Source organism: Humulus lupulus, chromosome 4 (assembly GCF_963169125.1).
Source record: "Humulus lupulus chromosome 4, drHumLupu1.1, whole genome shotgun sequence".
Taxonomy (NCBI): domain Eukaryota; kingdom Viridiplantae; phylum Streptophyta; class Magnoliopsida; order Rosales; family Cannabaceae; genus Humulus; species Humulus lupulus.
Window position 1 is genome coordinate 189,359,651 of NC_084796.1, and position 24,097 is coordinate 189,383,747.

General features: G+C 37.9%; 3 protein-coding genes across 3 annotated transcripts in view; 1 reads left to right on the forward strand and 2 right to left on the reverse strand.

The window, feature by feature from the left end:
* The window catches only part of LOC133831054 (probable DNA helicase MCM8), a 38,855-nt gene extending 23,668 nt beyond the window's left edge, over nt 1–15,187 (reverse strand). Inside the window, exons 1-7 of the mRNA XM_062261221.1 lie at nt 14,836–15,187; nt 14,604–14,744; nt 14,408–14,525; nt 14,089–14,311; nt 13,786–13,949; nt 7,964–8,227; nt 7,784–7,879 (exon numbers count right to left, since the gene is read on the reverse strand). Coding sequence (XP_062117205.1) covers nt 7,784–7,879; nt 7,964–8,227; nt 13,786–13,949; nt 14,089–14,311; nt 14,408–14,525; nt 14,604–14,744; nt 14,836–15,021 — 1,192 coding nt within the window. The 5' untranslated portion in view covers nt 15,022–15,187. The remainder of the gene's footprint in view (nt 1–7,783; nt 7,880–7,963; nt 8,228–13,785; nt 13,950–14,088; nt 14,312–14,407; nt 14,526–14,603; nt 14,745–14,835) is intronic.
* A 131-nt stretch (nt 15,188–15,318) lies between these two features.
* LOC133831053 (PWWP domain-containing protein 5-like) lies at nt 15,319–18,657 on the forward strand. Its single transcript, XM_062261220.1, has 2 exons — nt 15,319–15,460; nt 15,609–18,657. Exon 2 carries the CDS (start codon nt 15,621–15,623, stop codon nt 18,438–18,440), a length of 2,820 nt encoding a protein of 939 aa, XP_062117204.1. The 5' UTR covers nt 15,319–15,460; nt 15,609–15,620; the 3' UTR covers nt 18,441–18,657.
* A 168-nt stretch (nt 18,658–18,825) lies between these two features.
* On the reverse strand, nt 18,826–24,090 carry LOC133831052 (uncharacterized). The gene is made up of 8 exons (XM_062261219.1): nt 23,914–24,090; nt 23,302–23,499; nt 22,920–23,183; nt 22,517–22,551; nt 22,332–22,427; nt 21,880–22,033; nt 21,183–21,775; nt 18,826–21,033 (listed from the first exon to the last, which is right to left on the reverse strand). Exons 1-8 carry the CDS (start codon nt 24,035–24,037, stop codon nt 19,033–19,035), a joined length of 3,465 nt encoding a protein of 1,154 aa, XP_062117203.1. The 5' UTR covers nt 24,038–24,090; the 3' UTR covers nt 18,826–19,032.
* Nucleotides 24,091–24,097: the final 7 nt, after the last annotated feature.

Consider the following 24,097-nt stretch of genomic DNA (forward strand, 5'->3'; position numbering starts at 1 on the left):
GAATTAAAGAGAAAGGACTAGTTGGCGTATAATGTTTATGAGGAAAGACAGATCGAGTATGCTTAGCAAATTGACAAATATCACATTGGAAAGACTCAATAGTATTATTTAAAAAAAATGTTGGAAACAAATGTTTTAAATATGAAAAACTTGGATGTCCAAGTCGATAATGCCATAAAATAATTTTGTCTTTATTTGAAACAGAAACAAAATTGAAAGTAGAAACAAAATTAGATAAAATTGACGCCAAACTAGTGGAACTAGGTTGCTGCCTTTTTATTTGTTGACGATTGTCAAAGAAATAAAGTCCACCATGAATTCTAGCACTGCCAATCGTCCTCCCCGATGATAGATCCTGAAATTGACAAGAATTTGGTAGAAATTTAGCAAGACAACTATTATTAGTAGTTAACATACTAACAGAGATTAAATTGCATTTTAATGAAGGAACATGAAGGACTGAATTTAGAATTAAATCAATCGAAAATTTAATTTTACCAATGGCTGCAATAGGAGAAAGAGTGCCATCGGCAATCTTGACACTAGAATTATTAGAACACAGAGAGTAGGAATCAAACAAGTGAAATAAACTAGTCATGTGATCAGAAACACCTGAATCAATTATCCATGGTGTTTGAAATTGTTTTACAGTAGAAGAGAGATTACCAGAGTGTGCAACAGAGCAAGATGCACCATGAGATCCAGAACCAGATAGAGAATTGAGAGAAGACTGATTCAGGAGAGTATACAAATGAGCAAGTTGTTCCTTACTGGATGGGAGTGAAGTGGTTCCATGAGTGGTGTTGGAGGGGGTGTCTTGGGTCTGGGTTTGGTACGCCCTCTTGTCATTGTGACGCCGTGGAGTCCAGTTGGCTGGTTTGCCATGGATTTCCCAACAGGTAGAATGAGTATGTCCATGGCGTTGACAATGGTCGCACCAGAGTCTATCTCCCTTGCAATTTGGCCTTGGATCAGGATTGGATTTTTCATAAGAACCAGATTTGGCAGCAAGAGCTGATCCTTCTAGAGGTTGGGAATCCGAAGCATTAAGCATGACTCGGCATCGTGCCTCTTCACGACGAACCTCAGAGAATGCTTCTTCAGTATCAGGGAGAGGAGAACGACTGATTATGCGACCTCGAACCTCATCGAGTTTGCTGTTCAACCCAGCAAGAAACTCATACACTCTTTCTCTTTCCAGTTGTTGTCGCTGTATTGTACTGCACGCAGCGCACAATGGTGTGGTCTCGAGGTAGAGATCAAGCTCCTGCCATAAATCTTGTAAATCTGAAAAATATTGAGTCACAGTCAGAGTACCTTGTTTGATCTCCTTGAGTTTGGTACGAATCTCAAATATTTGAGAAGTATTCTCAAGGTCAGAATACATTTTTCTAGCAGCATCCCATACCTCTTTTGTTGTTTTGAAGAAAAGATACTTGCGACTAATTTTTTGATCCATCGAATTTATTAGCCAGGCAAGAACAATTGAGTTTTCAGCTTGCCATACCTTGTAAGTTGGATCACTCAAGGGAGGAGCAGGGAGGTCACCGGTAATGTATCCAAGCTTACCGCGGCCACATATGACAATCTTGACAGATTGTGCCCATTCCAAATAGTTTTTCCCTTAAAGTCTGTGTGCTGTAATCTGTGTAGAACCACTGTCATGGCTGTAGAGAGACCTCACAGAACTGCTGGATTGAGTTGGGGCTAGAGATGTGGTGTCTGAATGAGTGGAATTGATGGACCCAGTGGTCTGAGATATAGCTTCCTCACTGGTTGACATTACTGAAGCAGAGAAAAAGAAAAAAAAAATCTGATATTGAAAATCTGGATGTCACCTGAGATAAACTCTGCCGGACTGAGAAGAGAACAACCTTCAACTAAACCACCTTTGAATAATCGGACTGGCTGGTGGGAGTGACTGAAAGGAGGATAATTTGGACAAACGCCTGGTGGTAGCGGCTGAAAGCTGTCGGAAAACAGAGGAGCCGCCGAAAAAAAAAAGTGGAGAAGATTGAGCCTTAAGCTCTGATACCATGAAGAAATTGATAAACAAAAGAGATAATTTGGTGATAAAACTTGATATTTTATTCACTGTGATGAACAGTATTTATAAGCTATACAAGAATAAAATAAAATCTTTACATTTAATTGAAATATTCTAACTAAGGAAAGATAAAAAAATTCATATATCTAGAGCTTGAAAAGCGTAGTTACAGCCTCTCTCTCTCTCCATGGCGAGAAGGAAGACTGTGCAGAAGCTTGCTAGAGTGATTGATTCGGAGCTCCCTTCATCCAATACTTCGATTGTAGAGGAAGAAAGAACGGAATTGGAGGCAGAAGTGCCTGAGGAGATGATTGATCCATTGCTTTTGGATCTTGAGCCTCAAGCTGACACTGATGAGAAATTTCGGTCCGCCTCCTGGGCAGCTGAAGTAGAAGGACAATCTTTCCAAGACTCGACCAAAGAAAACTGGTCCAAGTTTAAGGAGTCCATTCCTAATTTTGGATATACGAAACTCCATTTTCAAGACCCGATCCAACGAGATGGTAAACTGGTGGCTCAATTGGATATTGATGAGATAGCAGTGGAGGCGTCTTACTGGAAATCTGCTCTGGTTTGCATGGTTATTGGGGCAAATCCGCCTCTGGCTGTTTTTGAAGGATTTCTCAGGAAAATTTAGGGTAATCTTGGAATTGATCATGTGGCCCGGGTGAATTCTGGATTCACAATGGTTCAGTTTAGAGATGAGGCAACTAGGGATATGGTGCTTGAATCTGGAGTGATTCACTTTGACAAGAAGCCAGTAATTCTCAGACCTTGGTCTTCAGATGTTGAAACTATAAGGTCAGTAAAATTTGTCCCTGTTTGGATTCGTTTACAAGTCTTGGGCTGCAATATTGGGGTGTTAATTGTTTGAGTGCTCTAGTTAGCACGATTGGCACTCCTATTATGGTAGATAAGATCACAAAAGCAAGGACTATGATTAAATTTGCTAGAATCTTAGTTGGTATGGAGATTGCAGAACATCTTCCTATGCAAATCCATTATCTAAATGAGAGAGGTCAGATTATGGAGCAAGCCATTAAGTATGAGTGGCTTCCCACTAAGTGTTCTAACTGTAAGAAATTGGGTCATTCTGCTGCTGTCTGTAAGCATTCTCCAACTGTTATAAAGAAGAATTCAGAGCCTTCAAACCAAGCTAATCCAGTTACTACGACAGCAAGTGAAACTGCTGCTGATATTCCAATTAGCAAACACCAAAACAAACAAGAACCTGTTGGGGTTACTAAGCAGGGTTACTAAGCAGGATGGAATTCAATCAGATCCTAGTGGATCTAAATGGGTTACCCCTCGAAAGGCTGGAATGAAGAAGTTTGTTGATAAACCTCAACCTGAAATGCATAGGAACTCGTTCAGTATTTTACAGGCAAACCAGCAACAAGCAGCTGATATTACCCTTCCCATTGAACTAAATGGACAACAACATTTTGAGCTAGAATGTTAGGGGTTTAAATAGTAAGAATAAACAACAGGCAGTTCTTGATGTTTGCAGGAAGAATAAAGTTGGTATTGGAGCTTTGATTGAAACAAAATTAAAAGGGGATAGAATGAGGGATTTTATGAATTCATCATTTGTTGGTTGGAAGTTTTATAGTAGCTCTGTGGTGGAGGGGCGTATTTTACTCATTTGGAAAGCCCATATGATGAAGATAGAAGTTATTCAGGAAACTTCTCAGTTGCTTCACTGCAGAGTTTCTCTAGTTGGTGTGAACTTGACTTATTACCTATCAGTTGTCTATGGCTCGAATCAACTAGAGACAAGAAAGTGTTTATGGTCTGACTTAGCTAATGTTCAGAGATCGGTTATCCCTTGGCTCATTATGGGAGATTTTAATGCAGTCTTCTATGTTGATGATCGTCTTGGTGGAAGATCTATTTCTGTTAAAGAGATGGAGGATGGAGGATGCTCGCCATTGGTTGGCTTTGGGAGAGGCTACTGAAATGAAGACTTTAGGCCCTAAATACACTTGGACCAATAAACAAGATGGAGGAGCTCGGATATATTCCGAATTGGATAGAGTGTTCTTCAATGATAACTAGTTTGATAGCTTCCCATTAGCTGTATCATATGTTCAATGGGATGTGATTTCTGATCATTGCTATTTGTTTATTAAACAGGGGGATTTCCATAGTAGGGGAGTGAAGCCATTTCGGTTTTTCAACATGTGGGCTATTCATGATAAATTCAGGGAAGTTGTTCTTCAAAATTGGTCTCTTCCTTTTGAGGGGCAGGGGTTATTTTGTCTTGTTGGTAAACTCACTCGACTTAAGCATATTCTCAAAAAGTTTAATTGGAGAACTATGGGCAGTGTTGCTTGTAATTACGAGGAGAGCAAATCTAAATACCATCTGGTCCAAAATGAGCTTTGTTCTGATCCTTTAAACGCTGATTTATTGTCAAAAGAAGAGGAGGCGCAGCAGGTTTTCTTCAGGCATGAGAAGATTTATTCTAGTTATATTCGTCAAAAAAGCAAGATAACTTGGCTCTGATTTGGTGATGAAAATTCAGCATATTTTCATGCTAGTTTGAAAAAGAGGCAGCTATCCAATCGCATTATTTCTTATGTTGATGCTAATGAGTGTTTTGTGAATGATTATGCTAAGGTTGTAGATTATTATTTTCACCACTTTAAGAATCATTTGGGTAATACTAGCAGAGCTTCGGGTCAGATTGATCCTGAGTGTATTAGTAATGGCCCTGTGTTGAGTTTGGATGACCAGCTGCAGCTAATAAAACTTTTTACTTACCATGAAGTTCGTTCAGCCATGTTTAGTATCAATTCAGTCAAAAGTCCTGGCCCGGATGGTTATGGAGCGGGATTCTTCAAAGTGCTTTGGAAATATATTGGCAAGGAAATTTCTGTGGCTATTTTAGATTTCATCTCTGGCAGAATTCCTTCGGCTCTCAATGACACTATCCTCTCACTCATCCCGAAAGTAGACCAGCCATCAAACGCTACTGAATACAGACCTATAGCTTGCTGCAACACTGTTTACAAATGCATTTCGAAAATGCTTTGTAATCGTATGGCAGCGGTTCTCCCTTCTCTGATTAATCTAAATCAGGGAGCATTTATCAAACAAAGATCCTTGGCTTACAATGTTCTCATTTTACAAGATCTGATTAAAGGATATAATAGGAAGAACAGCTCGCCACGTTGTGCTATGAAGTTAGATTTGAGCCAGGCTTATGATACTATAAATTGGGATTTCTTGGAAAATTTACTTAATATGTTTTGTTTTTCGAGTCGTTTCATGTATTGAATTATGGTTTGCTTGAGGGGATCATCTTATTCTCTGGTTTTGAATGGTAGGATTCAAGGGAATTTCAAAGGTGGGAAGGGGCTTCGGCAGGGAGACCCCATATCCCCTTTATTATTTGTCATAGTGATGGAGTATCTTATTCTAATTAAGGCTTCAAAGGACAATCATTTTAGGTTTCATCCTATGTGCCAATCTTTGAATCTTATTAATCTCTGTTTTGCTGACGATCTCATTATATTTTGCAAAGGATCTGTTTCTTCAGTTCAGGTTCTTAGTGAGGCTTTTGTTGAGTTTGGTAAATCCTCGGGCTTAATGATTAATTACTCAAAGTCTCATATATACTTTTGGAGGTGTTTCTGCAGAGATTAAATCGAGAATTCTGGTTTGTTCGAAGCTTGTTGAGGGCTATTTTCCTCTGAAGTATCTTGGGGTTCCCCTTCGACCAACCAAATGGAAATCAGCAGATTGTGATGTTATTTTTAAAAAGATTCAGTTGCGTCTCAATGTTTGGTTTAGTCGCCATCTTTCTTATGCGGGTAGAGTCCAACTTATTCATTCGGTTCTAATGGGTATTCGGACTTATTGAATGAGCATATTCATGCTTCCTCAGAGTGTTGTGAAGGATATTGATAAAGTTTGTCGTCAATTTCTTTGGGGTGAGAGTGGTTCCCGTACTAAATTTCACTTCACTTCTTGGGAGCAAGTTTGTCGGCCTAAGCCTTTTGGGGGTTTAGGATTTCGGGAGGGGGCTATTTGGAATAAGCTGAAACTTGCTAAGTATATTTGGGCAATTGAATTTAAACAAGACCAACTTTGGGTCAAGTGGGTTAACTGTGTTTATCTGAAAGGAGTTAGCATTTGGAGTTATAGACCTAAGGCTGATTCCAGCTGGTACTGGAGGAAAATGATGTCCTTCTGTCAGTCCATCTCGAAATCTGACGTGCAGGCTGCAGTGATCAAAGGAAAGTTTCAGCTGGGATCCTTTTATAATCAGCACCTGAGGAATGAGAAAGTTGCTTATGCTAAACCAGTTTGGTGTAAGCTTTCGGTGCCTAAGCATAGATTTATTCTGTGGCAGGTTGTTAACCATCACTTGCTTACTTGGGACTTACTGGTTGCTCATCACATACCAGTAGTTAATGTTCACTGTCCAGTTTGTGACCTTGCTGAGGAGAGCCATGGTCATCTTTTCTTTGACTGCATCTTCTTTAGAAAGGTTTTACGGCTGATTTCAAGTTAGCTTGGAGGGGTTTCTTGGCCTGGAGAACTAGATTGCTTGGCTGTCTAAATGGAATTCAGACTGGATTCATCATATAGTGGCTGCTTCTCTTGCTGCTTGTACCTATTATATCTGGTATAATAGAAATACTTGCTATTTTAATGATAGTTGTTTCACAGTCTATAAAATAGATAATCTGATTAGGCAAGCTCTCAAAGCTAGAATCCTTAATGTAAATTCTAGGCACCTATCTACTAGAGAAAGGCAAATGTTTGAATTTGTAAAATCCTAGTAAGTTTTGAGGGTTGTCTCTTGCTCCCTTTTGTATGACTCAGTTTGGTTGATCAATGAATTTTCTTTTTGATCAAAAAAAAAAAAAGATAATATACACAATAAAAACTGCCAGCCTATCACAAGGTAATTTTATAATTTCCTAGCTGTCAATAATAGGCCACCCTTGACATTTGTGTACGCACGCAGAAACAGTATAGGTAATGGTAAGGGAGCTGTAGGGGATAATTAGTTGGATTGGTTGACTAAGTTGTTATGTGAGAGATATTAGAGTGAGTGAGGGTACATGGGAATTCCCTGTGGTTGTAAATATAACAGTGAGTATGAGACTTAGGGGAGGATACGAATTGAGTAAGGTATAACCCTTTTGGGAGAGAACTAGGCTCTCGAATTCCTAGCTAAGCAATACAGAAACTCACCATTTCTGCATCTATATTCTCTGTTTACTAACAATTGTGCATGTTAATCGTATCAACTTCATTAAAATAAATTGATGGAAATTAATTATGTGTTGTTTATGTTCCCAACAAACAACAACAGGCTGACATTTTGACTAAGGGTCTATCAAAAGAAGTTTTCGATGAGTTAGCGTGCAAGTTGGGCATATGGAATTTCTATGCACCAGCTTAAGGGAGGGTGTGGGAAATATTGGTGTTTATTAGTCTTTATTACTCGGTATCCTCTTAATTAGGAAACCACTGTGTACAAATTGTATAGTTTTTATATTTAGATTATTTGATAGGATGTCTATAATATTTGTAATTACCAGAATATTCGATATTAAATTAACAAATATTTATTTATTCTGTACAGTACCTATTTAAAGGTATATGCTTTCAATGAATAATTTCCACAGAAAATAAAAGACCATCCATATTTACAGAAACAACTCTCTGACTCTGAGTTTAATTACACCAAGCAAGAAAGGAATGGTTATAGCGTACCAACAATTATGACATGGATGTCTCCTCTTACAGGAACCTTGTTGCTATCATTTGAATGTTTTCTTACGCCTCCAAGTAGTGCTAGTGTTATTCCCGCTAGGAAAAAAAATGTTCCATAAATTAGTATCAATCTCACCAATAACAAGACATTTAACATAAACAAGCAACAGAAAAGATCACCTTTAACAAGCTCATGACCATAGATAGATGGACAGATAGATTGAAGCAGTTGTCTAAAGGTATCTGAACCATGTTCCTCAGAAAACTTTATAATAAATTCCAAATCCCTTGAAGAAAATGAGAATAAGTCGAAAAGTTCCATTGGTCGTGCATGAGAATTAGAATCTTCTGAGTTGTCAGATGTAGAAAGTGACTTGGAGTTTTTGACTGAAATGGCTTCTAGATACAAATAGTAAAATCCTTGACTTTTGCCTTTCGATTTCCCTAGAAAGGAAAAAGAAAAAAATCAGCTGCACTTATAAACAATGGGACAATGCTCTATTCAAGGATAACATGTTCCACAATAGTTAACAGGTGAGAGTATATGTTGACGTGTTCAAAATTTATTGTTAGGTTGTTAGAGTTTTATTCTCTTATTTATAGGATAAGTTGTTAGTTTGTTATCAAATATATTGTATATGTATGATATTCAGACATGATAAATGAATATAAGAGAGAATATGATTAACTCTTATTTTTTAAATTCTTCTTCGCTGTAGATATTTTTTCTTCTTGTTTAATATACTTTTATGGTATCAAAGCTGAGAAGTATATTTCACGATTGAAGAAAATATGAACCCTACAGTAGTAAGCGAAGGTCAGGTGCCGGATAAGTCTTCAGACTCAATCCAACCGACCTCCAAAATTACTCAAACTTCTCTCTGAAAATCTGTTCACTTCAAATCTCGTCCTTCAAATTGAATGGACGAAATTTTCTAAGCTGGTCCTGATCAGTTAAATTGGTCATCCGCGGCAAGGGAATGATTGGCTTCATTGATGGCTCTAAACCTGCTCTAGATATTTCAGATTCTGCCTACACTAATTGGGACATCAACAACTCCATAGTAATGTCGTGGCTTATTAATTCCATGGAGAATTCGATTGTTGAAATTTATCTTCTCTGTTCAACAGCAAAAGAAATATGGGATGCCATGACAGTAGCTTATTCAGACTTAGAAGATGCTTCTAATATGTTTCAGCTACGTACTCAGTCTCGTAATCTTCATCAAGGTGAAACTAACGTCACTCTGTATTTTAATAATCTCACAAAGCTCTGGCAGGAATTAGATTTATTCTCTCCACAAACCTAGAATGATCCTAAGGATGTTGCTATATATCGTAAAATTCTTAGTAAGGAGCGCACCTATGATTTTCTTGCTGGACTAAATGACAACCTTGACAATGTACGCAATCGTATTCTCGGCCTCAAAACAATTTTGTCACTCAATGAAATCTTTGCCGAGGTACGCCGCGAAGAGTCTCGAAAACTTGTCATGCTCCCAACTGCTGTCCAACAAAAGAATGCTTCCTCAACAGACTCATCGGCATTGGCTGCTCGTAACATTGATAACCGCAACTTAAAAAAATCATCTCAGTTTTGTGATCATTGTCAACGGCCATATCACACAAAAGCAACCTGTTGGAAGCTTCATGGCAAATCGGCTGATTGGGTTTCCTTGTCATCTTCGTGGCACTGATAATAAGGGATTACAAGCTTCATCCTCTTCCGACTGTAACAGTCCTTTCTCCAAAACTCAGCTTGATCAGCTTAGTAAACTTTTTGCTAGAAATGCACCTTCGTTAATAGCACAAGGTACATCACTTTCTGCTATTGTTGTTGCTTCCTTTGATTCTGCTCCTTGGATTATTGACTCTGGTGCTTCCGATCACATGACGGGTAATCGATCTTTGTTCTCAAATTATTCTCCATACAATGGTAATCATATGGTTAAGATTACCAATGGTTCATTTACTCATGTGACAGGTATTGGTTCAGTTCATTTTAATCCAGATTTTTCACTAAAGAATGTGCTTTATGTACCTGAGTTATCATGTAACCTTCTGTCTAATAGCAAGATAACTACTGATCTCTGCTGTGTTGGCAATTTTTCACCTAGTTTATGTGTTTTTCAGGACCAGCTCTCGGGTCGGATGATTGGGAGTTCTAAGGAAGCCTCGGGTCTCTATTATTTTTTGCATAAAAAGTCTACAGATGGGAGCTGCCTTCTTGTGACTGAATCTTCATCCTCTCGGGAAAATAAAGTCATGCTTCTTCATTATCGATTAGGCCATCCTAGTTTTTCTTATTTACGTCGTATGTTTCCAAAACTTTTTTCCAATAAAGACTCATTTGTTTGTGAAATATGTTTACTTGCTAAACATACTCGTGTTTCATTTCCAATGCACCCTTATAAACCTTCTAGGCATTTCTCACTTATTCACAGAGATTTATGGGGCCCTTCTCGGGTCTCATCGGTTTCTAATAAAAAATGGTTTGTTTCATTTATTGATGATCATACTTGTGTGTGTTGGGTGTATTTACTTCGTGAGAAAAATGAAGTGGCAAGTGTTTTTGAAAATTTATGCCATGATTGAAACACAATATGAAACAAAAATTCAATTCCTACAAACTGATAATGGGACAGAATATTTTAACTCTAATCTTGAGCCATTTCTCTTAAAAAATGGTATCCTTCATCAAAGGTCATGTGTCAACACCCCTCATCAAAACGAGGTGGCTAAACAAAAAAATCGTCATCTTTTAGAGGTCACGAGAGCTCTTTTATTTGGGGCAAATGTCCCAAAACAGTTTTGGAGTGATGCTCTTTTAACCGCTTGTTTCTTGATAATCGCATGCCCTCGAAAGTTCTTAAATTTCAAACTCCTTTACAAAGTTTGCAAACTTCTTTTCCAAACAGATTTTTTTCACAGATTGATCTTCGAGTATTTGGCTGCTCTGTATTTGTTCACATCATACTCAAAATCGTGGTACACTTGAACCCCGCTCTCACAAATGTGTTTTTCTTGGCTACTCATCTCTTCAAAAAGGATATCACTGTTTTTTTGTTAAAAAAAATAAATATTTCGTTTCAAAAGATGTCACTCTTGAAAAATCAACCATTTTTCTCGAAAATTCAGTCTCAGGAGGAGCATTTAGGTGATCTAAATTTTCATGATCAAGTTACAAACTCTCAGGTAAATTCAAACTAGGAAAATTCAACTTGGGAAAATTTTTAGCACTTAAATTCACCCCAAATATCTCCAGCTCCAGCCCCTCAAATATCAGTTCCATCACCTCCAATACCTCCAGCTCCAACACCTCAAATATCAGTTTCCCCAGTACCTCAAAATTCTCGACCAATTCCCAATTTCATCCTAGGAAAATCTCCACTGATAAACTCAGAAAATCCACCTCAGTCTACCACGATAAAACATTTTCCTCTCACTTATACCGGACGACCGATTATACAAAAAGATAATACTGTCGAGCAACCTACACACCAAGAGTCAGATCCAGGAATAGGTAATGATTTACATGTAAATGAAATTGATCTTCTAATTGCTCTAAGAAAAGGAACTTGTAGCTGTACTCAGCATTCTATTTCTGAGTTTATTGGCTACTCTCATCTTTCTAAACAGATGTAGGCTTTGGTTACTAATTTATCAGCTACTAAAATTCCTACCAATGTTGAAGAAGCTTACAAAAATAGCAATTGGAAACAAGTTGTCCTTGAAGAAATGAAAGCATTAGACAAGAACAATACTTGGGAGGTAGTTGATCAGCCGTGTGGAGTAGTTTCTATTGGGTGCAGATGAGTTTTCACGGTGAAATATAAGGAAGATGGTTCGATTGAACGCTACAAGGCCAGGTTAGTGGTGAAGGGTTACACACAAACTTATGGAATAGATTATCAAGAGACTTTTGCACCTGTGGCAAAAGTTAATACAATCTGTGTGTTATTATCTCTTGCTGCCAATGTCAACTAGCCTCTTCAACAATTAGATGTAAAAAATGCCTTCTTGAATGGTGACTTAGAAGAAGAAGTGTACATGGAATTACCACCGAGTTTTGACTCAGAAAGGAAGAATGGGAAGGTATGACGTCTTCAAAGGTCATTATACGGGTTAAAACAATCTCCTCGTGCTTGGTTTGAGAGATTTACCAAGGCAGTTCGAAAACATGGCTACAAACAAACACAGGCAGATCATACACTTTTCTATAAATCGAGTAATGGGAAAATATTGATCTTAATAGTGTATGTTGATGATATAATTGTTACAGGAGGTGATGGTGCTGAAATTAACAGAATAAAACAAAAGCTTGCTGAAGAATTTGATATGAAAGATTTAGGGAATCTTCGGTATTTTCTAAAGATGGAAGTTGCTTGAAATAAGGATGGAATCTCTGTGTCACAACAAAAATATGTGTTGGATTTTCTAAAAACAACTAGAATGTTGGGATGTAAACCTGTAGAAACACCTATGGATGTGTGAAGCTCAGTAATGATAACATTGATGATCAACCAGTTGATAAAGGACAATACCAGAGGTTAGTAGGTAAACTCATCTACTTATCTCATACAAGACCAGATGTTGCTTTTGCAGTAAGTTGTGTAAGGCAGTTTATGCATGCACCATCTCAAAGTAGGGCTGAGCAAAAAATCAAAAAAACCTAATAAACCGCTCAAACCGACTGCCCGAACACCGAAAAAACCGATGGAATCGAAAACCGCTGAAACCGCCTTGGCAAAAACCGACATTAAATCGGTCGGTTTATAAGTTGGTTGCAAACCGACCGAATATAGTTAGGTTCTAAATTTGTGAATATAACATTGTAACCATGTGTTTAGATTTTCAAATCTTTAAGTTAACAAATTAAATGAATTAATTTCATATTAAAAAAAAGCTAAAAAAATGGATTACAATAATTTATATTTTTTTAACTTAAATTTCCTTAAAAAATATTTAAAAAATAAATAAAAAAATCAAATTCGATTTGGGTGGTTTTAATCGACCGAACCGCAGTCTAAATCGGTCTGTTTTTTTTGGTGTTGTAAGTAGGTCGATCGATTTTTGGATCGCACCAATCCGAATTGAAAACCGAAATCTAGATTTTAGAATAGAAAAAAACTGCCCAAACCGACCGATGCTCAGCCCTATCTCAAAGTCATCTTGATGCTGTGTACCGAATCCTCAAGTATTTGAAAGGCACACCTGGACGAGGGTTATTATTTAAAAGAGGGGAAAATAGAGAAGTAGAAGTTTATGTTGATGCTGATTGGGCAGGCTCTCCTATTGATCGGCGTTCAACTTCAGGTTATAGTTCTTATGTATTTGGTAATCTTGTGACTTGAAGGAGTAAGAAACAAACAGAGGTAGCTAGAAGTAGTGCCGAAGTTGAACTTAGAGCTACATCTCTTGGTATTTGTGAAGCTCTTTGGTTAAAATTGCTTTTAGAAGAGTTTTTGGTTCAAGTGAAGTTTCCACTGCAAGTCTATTGTGATAATAAAGCTGCAATCTCCATAGCTCACAATCTAGTCCATCATGATTGTACCAAGCATGTTGAAGTGGATCGACATTTTATTAAAGAGAAAATTGATAAGGGAACAATAACTATATCTTATGTACCTACTTCTCAGCAAACAGCCCATGTTCTAACAAAAGCATTATTCAAACCAATGTTTGAAAGTATGATAGCAAGCTTGGATTGTTCAAATGTACACTCTCCAGCTTAAGGGGGAGTGTTGACGTGTTCAAAATTTATTGTTAGGCTGTTAGAGTTTTATTCCCTTATTTATAGGATAAGTTGTTAGTTTGTTATCAGATATCTTGTATATATATATATGATACTCAGTCATGATAAATGAATATAAGAGAGAATAGGATTAACTCTTATTTTTTAAATACTTCTTTGCTGTAGATATTTTTTCTTCTTGTTTAATATATTCCTGAAAAACTAACGCCTTGCTAAAAATTCTGTAGAAACATCAGTAAACATTTACCTCCCCCAATATCCATGTAATTGTTAATTACTCTTATAACTCCAGTTACAGTCACCACATCTCCAGGGATGCAAGCATCAACTAGATCTTCAGTCAATTCACACTCTACAGTTCGAGGCACCCGGCCCTCCTCATGATCCTCAGGCTTTAGCAGCTCCTGTACTCTGGTGTGATATCCAAATCCCAAGTAATAACAATTACAGTCCTAGATAGCAAATAGTGATACTAATACATAAACGAACCTCAATGACAGTGATGGCGATGATATCGATTCAAATATAAATTTGACATCAGTGGACCAACCTTATTTTCTGAAAATCTATTGTCTGAGCAGTCGATCGAATTGGAATAAAACTTTTGCTCTTGCATCCATCCAAGTTGCAGATCATTGGTGGTGAGAATTTCCCATCAGTAAAGATTCTTAAAATCTTTGTCTTACACTTAGCACAGTCAAAACTCATTTCAACCACAAGAGGCCTAACAGTGCTAACTTTTACTACAGAACCACGAACAGATACAAGCTTGTCTGTCACACCAAACAAACATCAGTTCTATCACCAGCAATCATCTCTGAGGATATATAAATACAAATAATTCTGCAGTCCTAAACCATAGAATTTACCAATATATGCAGCTTTTAGGTTCTTCAAGGCAATCAAAGATTGAGGATAATTATGCAGACGTGTGTTTACTTTGGTACCATCTTCCAACTCGCTTTTATCCCACTTGTTCAGCAGCACCTGCTTCTTTTATCTCTTAGTTTCTATAACTCAAAAAAAAAAAAAAAAATCACAATCGCCATTGCCATTGCCATGTACCTTGTGCGCTGAAGCACTCAAGCATAAAAGAGCAATCTTCGGTTTATCCTCCAACAATTCATAAAATTCATGAACATCACAATCCTTTCGAAATCGTTGAAAGTCGATCGAGAAAATGTATATACCATTATCATCCTTGACCTATATTCAATCATATGTATAAATACATAAACTTCATTTTAGCCAAAAAAAAAAATCATACAGCTCGGAATCAAAGAGAGTTACAAAATACCTGAGAAAGGAGATTTTGCGCCGGCGAGGAAAAGAAGCAAATCAGCAGAGAAACGAGGTTGAACACAGCTTTTTCATCGCCAAGCTCAATATGAGAAAAGTACTTACACCAAACATCCCCAAAGTCTCCTGCACCATAAATGCATCCATAATCCCTTCCCAAGCTCTTTCCTGGAGTACCGTACATCTCCGCCACCGCCGACTATCGAGCTCCGGCGACTGGGGTTACGATTTCGAAAATTGGAGTCTCACGTTTTTTGGTGGGAAAATGAAAGGAAAAGATATTTATAAGAGGTTTCGGCGGAGAGGGAATACGGTGTCGTTATATATCCAAAAAGTAGTATTTGACACGTATGAAGTCACGAAGTTAAGCTGATTTGAATCACAGCCGTTGTCTTGCTCAGAATCACCAAGCCGTTAGATTTCCACCACGTGTCTCGGAGTCACAAAATTTTTTCTGGTACGTAAAAGCCGTCCTCTTCTTCGTCCTAACTTTTCTTCTTGTTCTTCTTCTTCTTCTGTAATAAGCTAAAACCCTCAACAACAAAAAAAACTGTTTGATTTTCACTATTTTTTAGTTCAAAAATTTGAAGCTCTCTTCTCAAAACGAAGTACCTTTAAAGCAGGTATTTTTATTTTTATTACATGTTTTGTTGTGTGTATAAATGGATATTTTTTTAGTTCAAAATTGGAACTTTTTTCTTGGTACCATTTTTAGGGCTTTGCAGTAAACTGCTGTTTATTTGGGGAGTTTATTAATTATTATTTTTTTAGGGTTCTTACTTAATGACTGAAAAATCTGAGGCTGAGGGTATTGACCTCAATTCCGGCGTCGTTTCAAGTGAGCTTGTAAATGGGGTTAATGTAGCTAATAACCAATCAGGAGCTGTAATGGAGGTCAGCTTGAATGGAAAAACAAACGAGGTCAAGGATGGCGGTGTATGCAAGGAGAGCTTAGAGAGTGAGGTGAATGGTGCTGAGAGCGAGAAAATGGTAGATTTTTCTTCCAAAGAAGAAGGTACAGATTGTGATGGAAAAGTTGGAGTTTTATTGGATTGTACGGAAGCTGGAGAAGCCATTGCTGCAGGTGAAGTTCTTTCGAAGAGTGTGGACATGGGATTAGATGAAGAAAGTCATGAAGGTGAGGATTTGATGGGAAATGATAAAGGAAAAGGAGGTGCTTTTAAAGCTGAAAAAGAAAAAGGAAAGGAGAAAGCTATTGATGAGATGGAGAGGAATGAAGATGTGGAGAAAGGTTTAGTTGATGAAACTTCGGATAAAGGGGCTTCTGTTGTGGACAATCCAAGTTCAAATGTCGAAAATTCGAGCCTTTCTGAAACTCTTGAGGCTGCAGATTCTGTTTCTGATGTTGTTAAGCCTCAATCTCCTGGAACTACTGAATCTGCAGAGGGTTTAATACACCATGCTGTGGTTGCGGTGTTAGAGAAGAAAGCTGAGTTTTTTCCCCCAAAAGACAGCGAGACTGAGCTATCTGAAGGGATACAAAAGGAGGAGCTGAATTTGAAAGTTCATTTAGAGGCACAAAGCAAGGAAGACATGACAAAAGCCTGTTTTTCAGAAACACAGGCTTCCAAGAGTAGTGAGAACGAATCTAAATCTTTCAATATCATCATCGATTTAAGCCCACGAATGTATTCTAGAGGGAATGTTGAATCAGCTACCTTGAAACCAGAATTCGCTATTGGTGATTTGGTATGGGGAAAAGTGAGGAGTCATCCATGGTGGCCTGGTCAGATTTGTGACCCTTCAGCCGCATCACGAAAGGCAAAGAAGTATTTCAAAAGAGACGGCTTTTTGATAGCCTATTATGGAGATCATACATTTGCTTGGAATGATGTGTCACGGATGAAGCCGTTTCTTACACATTTTTCTCAAATGGAGAAGCAGAGCAATACTGAAGATTTCCATTATGCACTTGATTGTGTATTGGAGGAGGTTTCAAGACGGGTTGAGTTTGGGCTGGCGTGTTCTTGCATACCTAAAGAAGTATATGCCAAGCTTAAAACTCAGATAATTATCAATGCTGGTATACAGGATGATAAATGTAGGATAGATGGTGGAGATAGGTCTTTAACTGTAGCTTCATTTGAACCTAGTAAGCTTGTTGAGTATGTTAAAGAATTAGCTCAAGTCCCATATGGTGGAACTGAGAAGCTAGAACTCGCTATTGCACAGTCACAGTTATTGGCCTTCAATCGTTTGAAGGGTTATTCCCAGCTGCCGGAATTCATCATGCTTGGTGGGCTCTTGGAGAATGATGCTGACATTTTTCCATCTGAAGAGAAGCAGCATTGCAGTGAAGTGATTGGGGCAGTTCATTTGCCACAAAAGGATAGTGATGTTGATGCATCAATCTCTGAGAAAGGAAAATCGAAAAGTCAAGGCAAATCATCCATTAAAAGAAAGCTAGCGTCTGAGGATAGTGCATTTCCAAGTAAAAAAGAGAAAATACTGAAGAATTTTGTTGATCAGAAGCATGCGACTACTCATGCGAGCGAAAATGGTTCAGAAAGCAAGCTTAGTAGTAAGAAACATAAAGAGGGCAAAGTGATGTCTAAAGATTTGCCTATGAAAGAAAAGAAAACCATGGCAAGTATGGCTGATAACAACTCTCCACAGCTCCGCAAGCCAACTTTCAGGGTAGGAGAGAGCATCCGCAGGGTTGCTAGCCAACTAAACGGGTCCAGTCCAATTCTTAAGAATGGAGATGGAATGTTTAAAACTAAAGTGAACATTATGCCTGAAGAATCAAAAACCGGAAGGCTAGAAACTGAGGAGTCTCCTGATGAAAAGCTGTCCCAGCTCTTTTTGGCTGCCAAGGATCCCAAGAGAGTAAACAACTCTTCCATGATCAGCTTCTTCTCAGAGTTTAGGAGTACTGTTTCCTTAGGCTTGCCCAGTTCAGAAATTGAGGAGTCTCTGGAGCATTTGTTTGGAAGTAAGACTGTGAAAAAATTAACCAAGCGTGGAAGAAAATCTAACATGCCCGGGTTTACTGAACTACCTTCACCAGAGTTGATGAAGGAGTCCTACTGGTCTGATAGAATAGTTCGAAGCATTCCTGAGCCTGAAGATCGAAATGAAACTGAGGACTATCTACTTGCGAAATGCAGAAAGGAAAAGATTGGCAACTCTGCCATAGAACAGCAAAATCCCCTTGAACAGCAAACTGCTGGTGAGAATCTCAAAATGGAAGTGGAGAAGAATGATAGTTTCCCCGAAGACAACTATCCAACGGCTTTGATTTTGAACTTTACAAACTTGGATTCGGTCCCCTCAGAAACTAACTTGAACAAGATATTTAGCCGTTATGAATCTTTGAATGAATCAGAGACTGAAATCTTCAAAAAGAGCAGCCGTGCCAAGGTAGTTTTCGGTAAACGTTCTGATGCTGAAACAGCTTTCAGTAGTGCAGGAAAATACAGTACATTTGGACCCTCACTTGTGAGTTACCGACTCAAGTATTTAAAATCTACACTAAGTAAAGCTTCTTCAAGTCCAAAGAAGAGGAGCAAAAAAGTGACTGAATCTGCCGAAGATGGTGCAAATTTGATCCACCAAACTCAGAAAGCTGATGAAGATTGAATAATAACAAGTCGTACTACTTGTGATTATGGTTTTTAGTTACTCGGGTAATTTTGTGTGTGGATGGCTTAAGATAAAGAACTAGGTGATATGCAGTAGGTTTTTGCAGTTGGGTTACCTATGTTGAATGAAAAATACTAGGACAGAGGGTAAAACCAAGATGTGTATACCAAGTTCATTTTTTGTTTAATTGATTGTAGCTTAGCCACGTTGCAAACATTTACTGCTTTATATTACAAGTGATATTTCCATTAATTTCAGCTAAACGTGCAGACGTCAAATAAGAAAATAAACAAGGGAACCAAAGCATTCGAACAATGTCAATTAAGAAGCAAAGTTGGATACTTTCGTGCAACAAAATAAAATTTACATCACAAACACAAACTACAATTGAAAACTCTAATTGGGCATCTTGCATATCTTTTACAGGCTTAGGCAAATTATAGTCAGTACATTCTGACTTAATACAAAATGATGAAATCCACAAAATGAATAAATTTTTCCATAAAATTAGTGAAAGGAGTCTTTCATCTGTTGAATCCACTTTACTTGAAATTAGACTGCTGCTATTGTTGCTGCCACATTGGTCCAACTATCTCAGCTGTTCTGTATCAAAATGCTCTTCAGAAAATGGAAGTATGCTGCCGTCTTTCTCTCCCTCTAAGACCACCGATCCTTTTGAACAGTCAAACGACTCATCTATGTTGCAAAAGGAATCCTTGGCAGCAAATGGTATCCTCTTGCCAGTGGTGTTTTCATTGGTGGTGGTCAGAGAAACAGTAGGCTTCGACAAACTAATAACAGAATCCTCCTTTTGAACACAAACAATAACTTCCTGGTGAATGGGTAATTCTGGGGAACAAACAATATCGTCAGTGCTGAGGTTCTGCTGAGAAGAGAGAGAATCTCCAAGGACCTTTTCCTGAGTCTCTGTTATGTTCATGGCACTGACTTGTCTGATCAAGCAATCAATCTGGTCTTCATAGTGGGGCATTTCGTCCTCATTGTTGTTCTTGAAATGTACCACTTCTTGAGAAAGAGGTAGTAGATCTTTAAAGCTAGAAATGGAATTTAAATCACTACGTAATCCACTAATGGGAGTGGTGATCTTTATATCCTTGTGAGCACTACATTTATTTTCCGGGGAAACTTCAGCCTTGATAACATCAACAATCTGATTACTTTCTGCAAAACCAGTATCTTTATCATGTGGGCAAACTTCGGCCTTCATAACATCAACTACCCCATTACTTTCTGCAGTATCTTCACCATGTAAGCCAACATTGTCTCCATCACTTTTAACTTCTTTATCATTGAAGTTATTTTCACTGCCATGTTTAAGTGAAGTATTGTTTTCGACTTTTGGAGATGTCGTGTGGCAACTTTCAATATTTCTTAAAGCATTAGAAATCCTTGTTGCAGCTTTTGATACTTCCTGCAGAATGGAAACTCTAGGTTTCATATTTGAGGAGCTGCGCTGAGCATTTGTGCCATTTGTCATAGCAGTATGTACTCCACTGATGGGAGTAGTGATCTTTCTATCCTCCTTGTGAGCACTACAATTATTTTCCAGAGAAACTTCAGCCTTCATAACATCAACAATCTCATTACCTTCTACAAGACCAGTAACTTTACTATGTGGGGAAACTTCGGCCTTCATAATGTTAACAATTCCATTACTTTCTACAAGACCAGTATCTTTATCAAGCAGGAAAATTTCGGCCCTCGTAACATCAACAAGCCCATTGCTCTCTGCAAGACTGGTAGCTTCACCATATAAGCCAACATCATCTCCACCACTTTCAACTTTCTCAGAATTGAAGTTATTTTCCCCGCCATGTTTCAGTGGAGTATTGTTTTTGACTTTTGGAGATGTTGTGGGACAGCTTTCAACATTTCTTAAAGCATTAGAGATCCTTGTTGCAGCTTTTGATGCTTCCTGCGGAGTGGAAACTCTAGGTTTCATATTTGAGGAAATTCGTTGAGCATCATCAGTTTTTGTGCCATTTTTCATAGCAGTTTGTTCTCCACTGAAGGGAGTAGTGATCTTTATATCCTTATGAGGACTGCATTTATTTTCCAGGGAAACTTCAGCCTTCATAACATCAACAAACTCATTACTTTCTGCAAAACCAGTATCTTTATCATATGGGGAAGCTTCGGCCTTCATAGCATCAATGACCGCATTACTTTCTGCAAGATCATTAGCGTCATCATGTAAGCAACCAGCGTCTCCGCCACTTTCAACCTCTTTAGCATTGAATTTATTTTCACTGCCATGTTTAAGTGGAGTGTTGTTTTTTACTATTGGAGACGTCAAATGGCAACTTTCAACATTTCTTAAAGCATTAGAGATCTTTGTTGCAGCTTTTGATGCTTCCTGTGGAGTAGAAACTCTAGGTTTCATATTCGAGAAAATTCTTCGTGCATCAGCTTTTGTGTCACTTGTCACGTCTCTTTCAGGATTCAACTTCTTTGGCTTAATTTGGCCGCCACTAGGATTTCCACTTCCAGCACAAATTTTAGGTAAATTACTTGGTGCAACAGGGTGAGATTGCCCACTTCTCTTATGAGTGCGGACTGTAGATTTTGCCTGCAAGAAACAAATTCTCCGTTGATTATACAACAACAAAGGTGAAACTATTTTTGCCAACATAATTATCAGATCACCATGAAGGCAAAACTCACTTTCAACTTAGAATAATAAGCATATGAAATTTCTTCAAAGAAGGCAAAACTCACCCCATCAAAAAAACCAATTTTTGGCGATGGCAATCGAAGACCAGAAGGCTTAGAAGATGGAGGACGTGCAACCATCCCCACTGAGCTATGATCATCAGCATGACTCTCAGAATCCAAAGATTGAGGTTCATCAAAATCTATAGATACCCTCTTGCAGGTGTCGCTGATGCTGTCTCTTGAACTACAAGAAATTTGTTGTAAACTAGAAAGTGATGAAACTGACTCCGAAGACCAATCACTAATAGAGCTAGCGGGTGATATGCTAGAAGAAAGCTTGCTGAAAGGCATCAACTGAGAAGAGACATGGGATTTTCCAGGCCCAGTTTTATTTATTGATGAAATTCGTGATGGTGTTTTAGGATTTGAACCCAAGGACCTTGGATTACCAGTTTTAGTATCAGTTTTTCTTTTCATGGAATTGGATGGAGATTTACCCATGTTAACAGACGAAGTACTCGCAGAACTATCAAAGGAGGAAGTTGTTTCTCTGATGGTTGCAGTTGAAGAAGCCCGAGAGGAAGATTTAGATGATGGAATAGGTCTAGGCACATTTCGTAAACTACATGTTAATTTTGATACTGGAGCACCTCTACCTGCCAAACTTAAACAAGCTTAGAGACAACTTCAGTTAAGTTCAAGATACACACATGTTCTGTTTTATCACAAGCAGTATATCAATCTAAATGCAATTTCTTACCAGCTGCAGTTTTTACACCATCTTTCTCCATTTTTAGAAGGCTACCGCCCAAGGAAGCCCTCTTGGCCAATGTTGCAGAGATAGGAATAGGCTTCCCTTGGAAATTAGGTCGCTTCATGAGAGATTGTGTTGACTCTTTATTTGCCACATTAAACTATTTTGGTTACCAAAAAACAATGGTCTCAGTTAATCACATTCAAAGTGGAGTTTGTTTAATAGTTTAATTAACATTAGTCAGCAGCACAATGGATAAAGAATTATTTATTAAATATTGAATTTGAAGTAGAGTGAGTGACTCTCATAAGAAATTCAAAGTATGCTGGCAACTTAGGTTCCAGCTTAAACTCCTAAACTCTCCGGATCTTTTAATATTTCAGTCATTTCCAAATCATAGCATGATGGGGAATTGTGGACCTGCAAAAACCTTTCTTTTTTATTTTAAATCCACGTACCTCTGAGGATTGTGGACAAGCAGAAACCGGCCTTGCCAATCTTCCTGGATTTTGCAAGCCAATACTTGGCTTCTTGCAAACAACTTTGGGCTTCATCTGCAGCAACAAGATTATACCAGATCTTACTAAATTCATTTAGAAAAGAAAACATCATTTACAGCCAACATGCATAAACTAAATCTTACCTTGGGTTGAGAAGATAATTCCACCCTCTTTAAAGCTGAAAAGAAAACGCAGGTTTAACTTGTTAAGTTTTATGCAACATATATATTATAGAATGTAGTAAATACATTTAATTCCCATGACTAATAACATGTTAACCAGTGCAATTAAATCCATTTATAAAAAAAAAAAAATAGTACTACAAAAGGGCTTAAAAGGTTTCAACATTATAATGTAATTTTTAGTTCCCTCATGTGGAACTATCAAGCACCAATCCACTCTCAAATCTCAGTTCCTTCTTTAATTATGAAGAAAAAAAGTATAGCAAAACACTAAAGTATTAAGTATCCTCTTAATTCAGTGACAACAGTGAATGGTCTCAGATATTTATGAAGTCTATAAATGTTAATACTGAAGTGTACTCACCAGTGACAATTTTGGTTTCTCGCACTCCTGAGCCTACTTTACTTCTTTCATCTGCTGTAACAGTAGCTTTGCTTGATTTCTGAATTGAAGCTCTTATATCTTCAAACAAATTAGTTTCATTACTTTCTAGCGTCAAAGTATCACTTCCTAATGTGGAGATTGAATCGGTGGATCTATGAACCTCCTCATCAATTCCAGGTAGCATCTGCCTTCCACCCTCGTTACCACCAGTGATGCTTGATAGCTCCTCAGCATCCAAAACACCTGATTTCACAAAACAGATTCCCTTAAGATGAAAAAGGATAATACAAATAGCAATACCACATTGAAACACGTTAAATTTAAGTTTTTAAATTCACATGTTCATGAAATATTAGCATACCTTCACTGGTGAAAAAGGCACTGTCCCAGGCCAAACTTTTACGCAAGTTATATTTTCCATTTCTCTTAACCCTCTCAGGTTCCAAGCATTGAGAAGGTTGAGGCACTAACTCCTTCATCTCCGGAATGTCACCAAAATACTCTAATTTTTCATTACCAACAGACTCAACCAAATCAATACTTCTCAGGTCTTGACTATCTGCTTAAAAAAGGCAATGCAACCAAAATATTGTTCAAACCCGTTATCACATTGAAGTTATTAAATTTGCTTTGAATTAATCAGTTTTGAAAAAATAAGAAATAAACACACATAACTAAACCAAACCCTAAAAGCTTAACTACAAAGAAGCCCAATTTCACATCAAAACTGGCATTTATAACCCAAAACAGGCCCAATTAAGAAAACCAAACAACCCCATCGCACAATCAGAGAGCAATTAGATCAAAAACATGCAACCCAAGAATCGAAGAAAAAAATTCTACACCCCAACCCCATGTCTGAAAAATCCAATAAAGTATTCAATTCACAAGGACAAGATCATCCATCACCAACTAGCTCAATCCATCCACATTACTCAAACAGACAAAATCCAATATATGAAGATTCTTTTACCTTGGGGAGATCCTGAAGAAAAACCTATGAGAGAATCATCTTCGGAGGAGAAATCGATGATGCTAAGGCGTCTGACTTGGACATCGTCCATCTTGTCATCGTTCTTGGACAAGGACTCGTCCATTTCCAGATCCGAGAGAGCTCTGAAGAAGCCCTTCTTACTTAGTTCCTTTGGAGATATTGA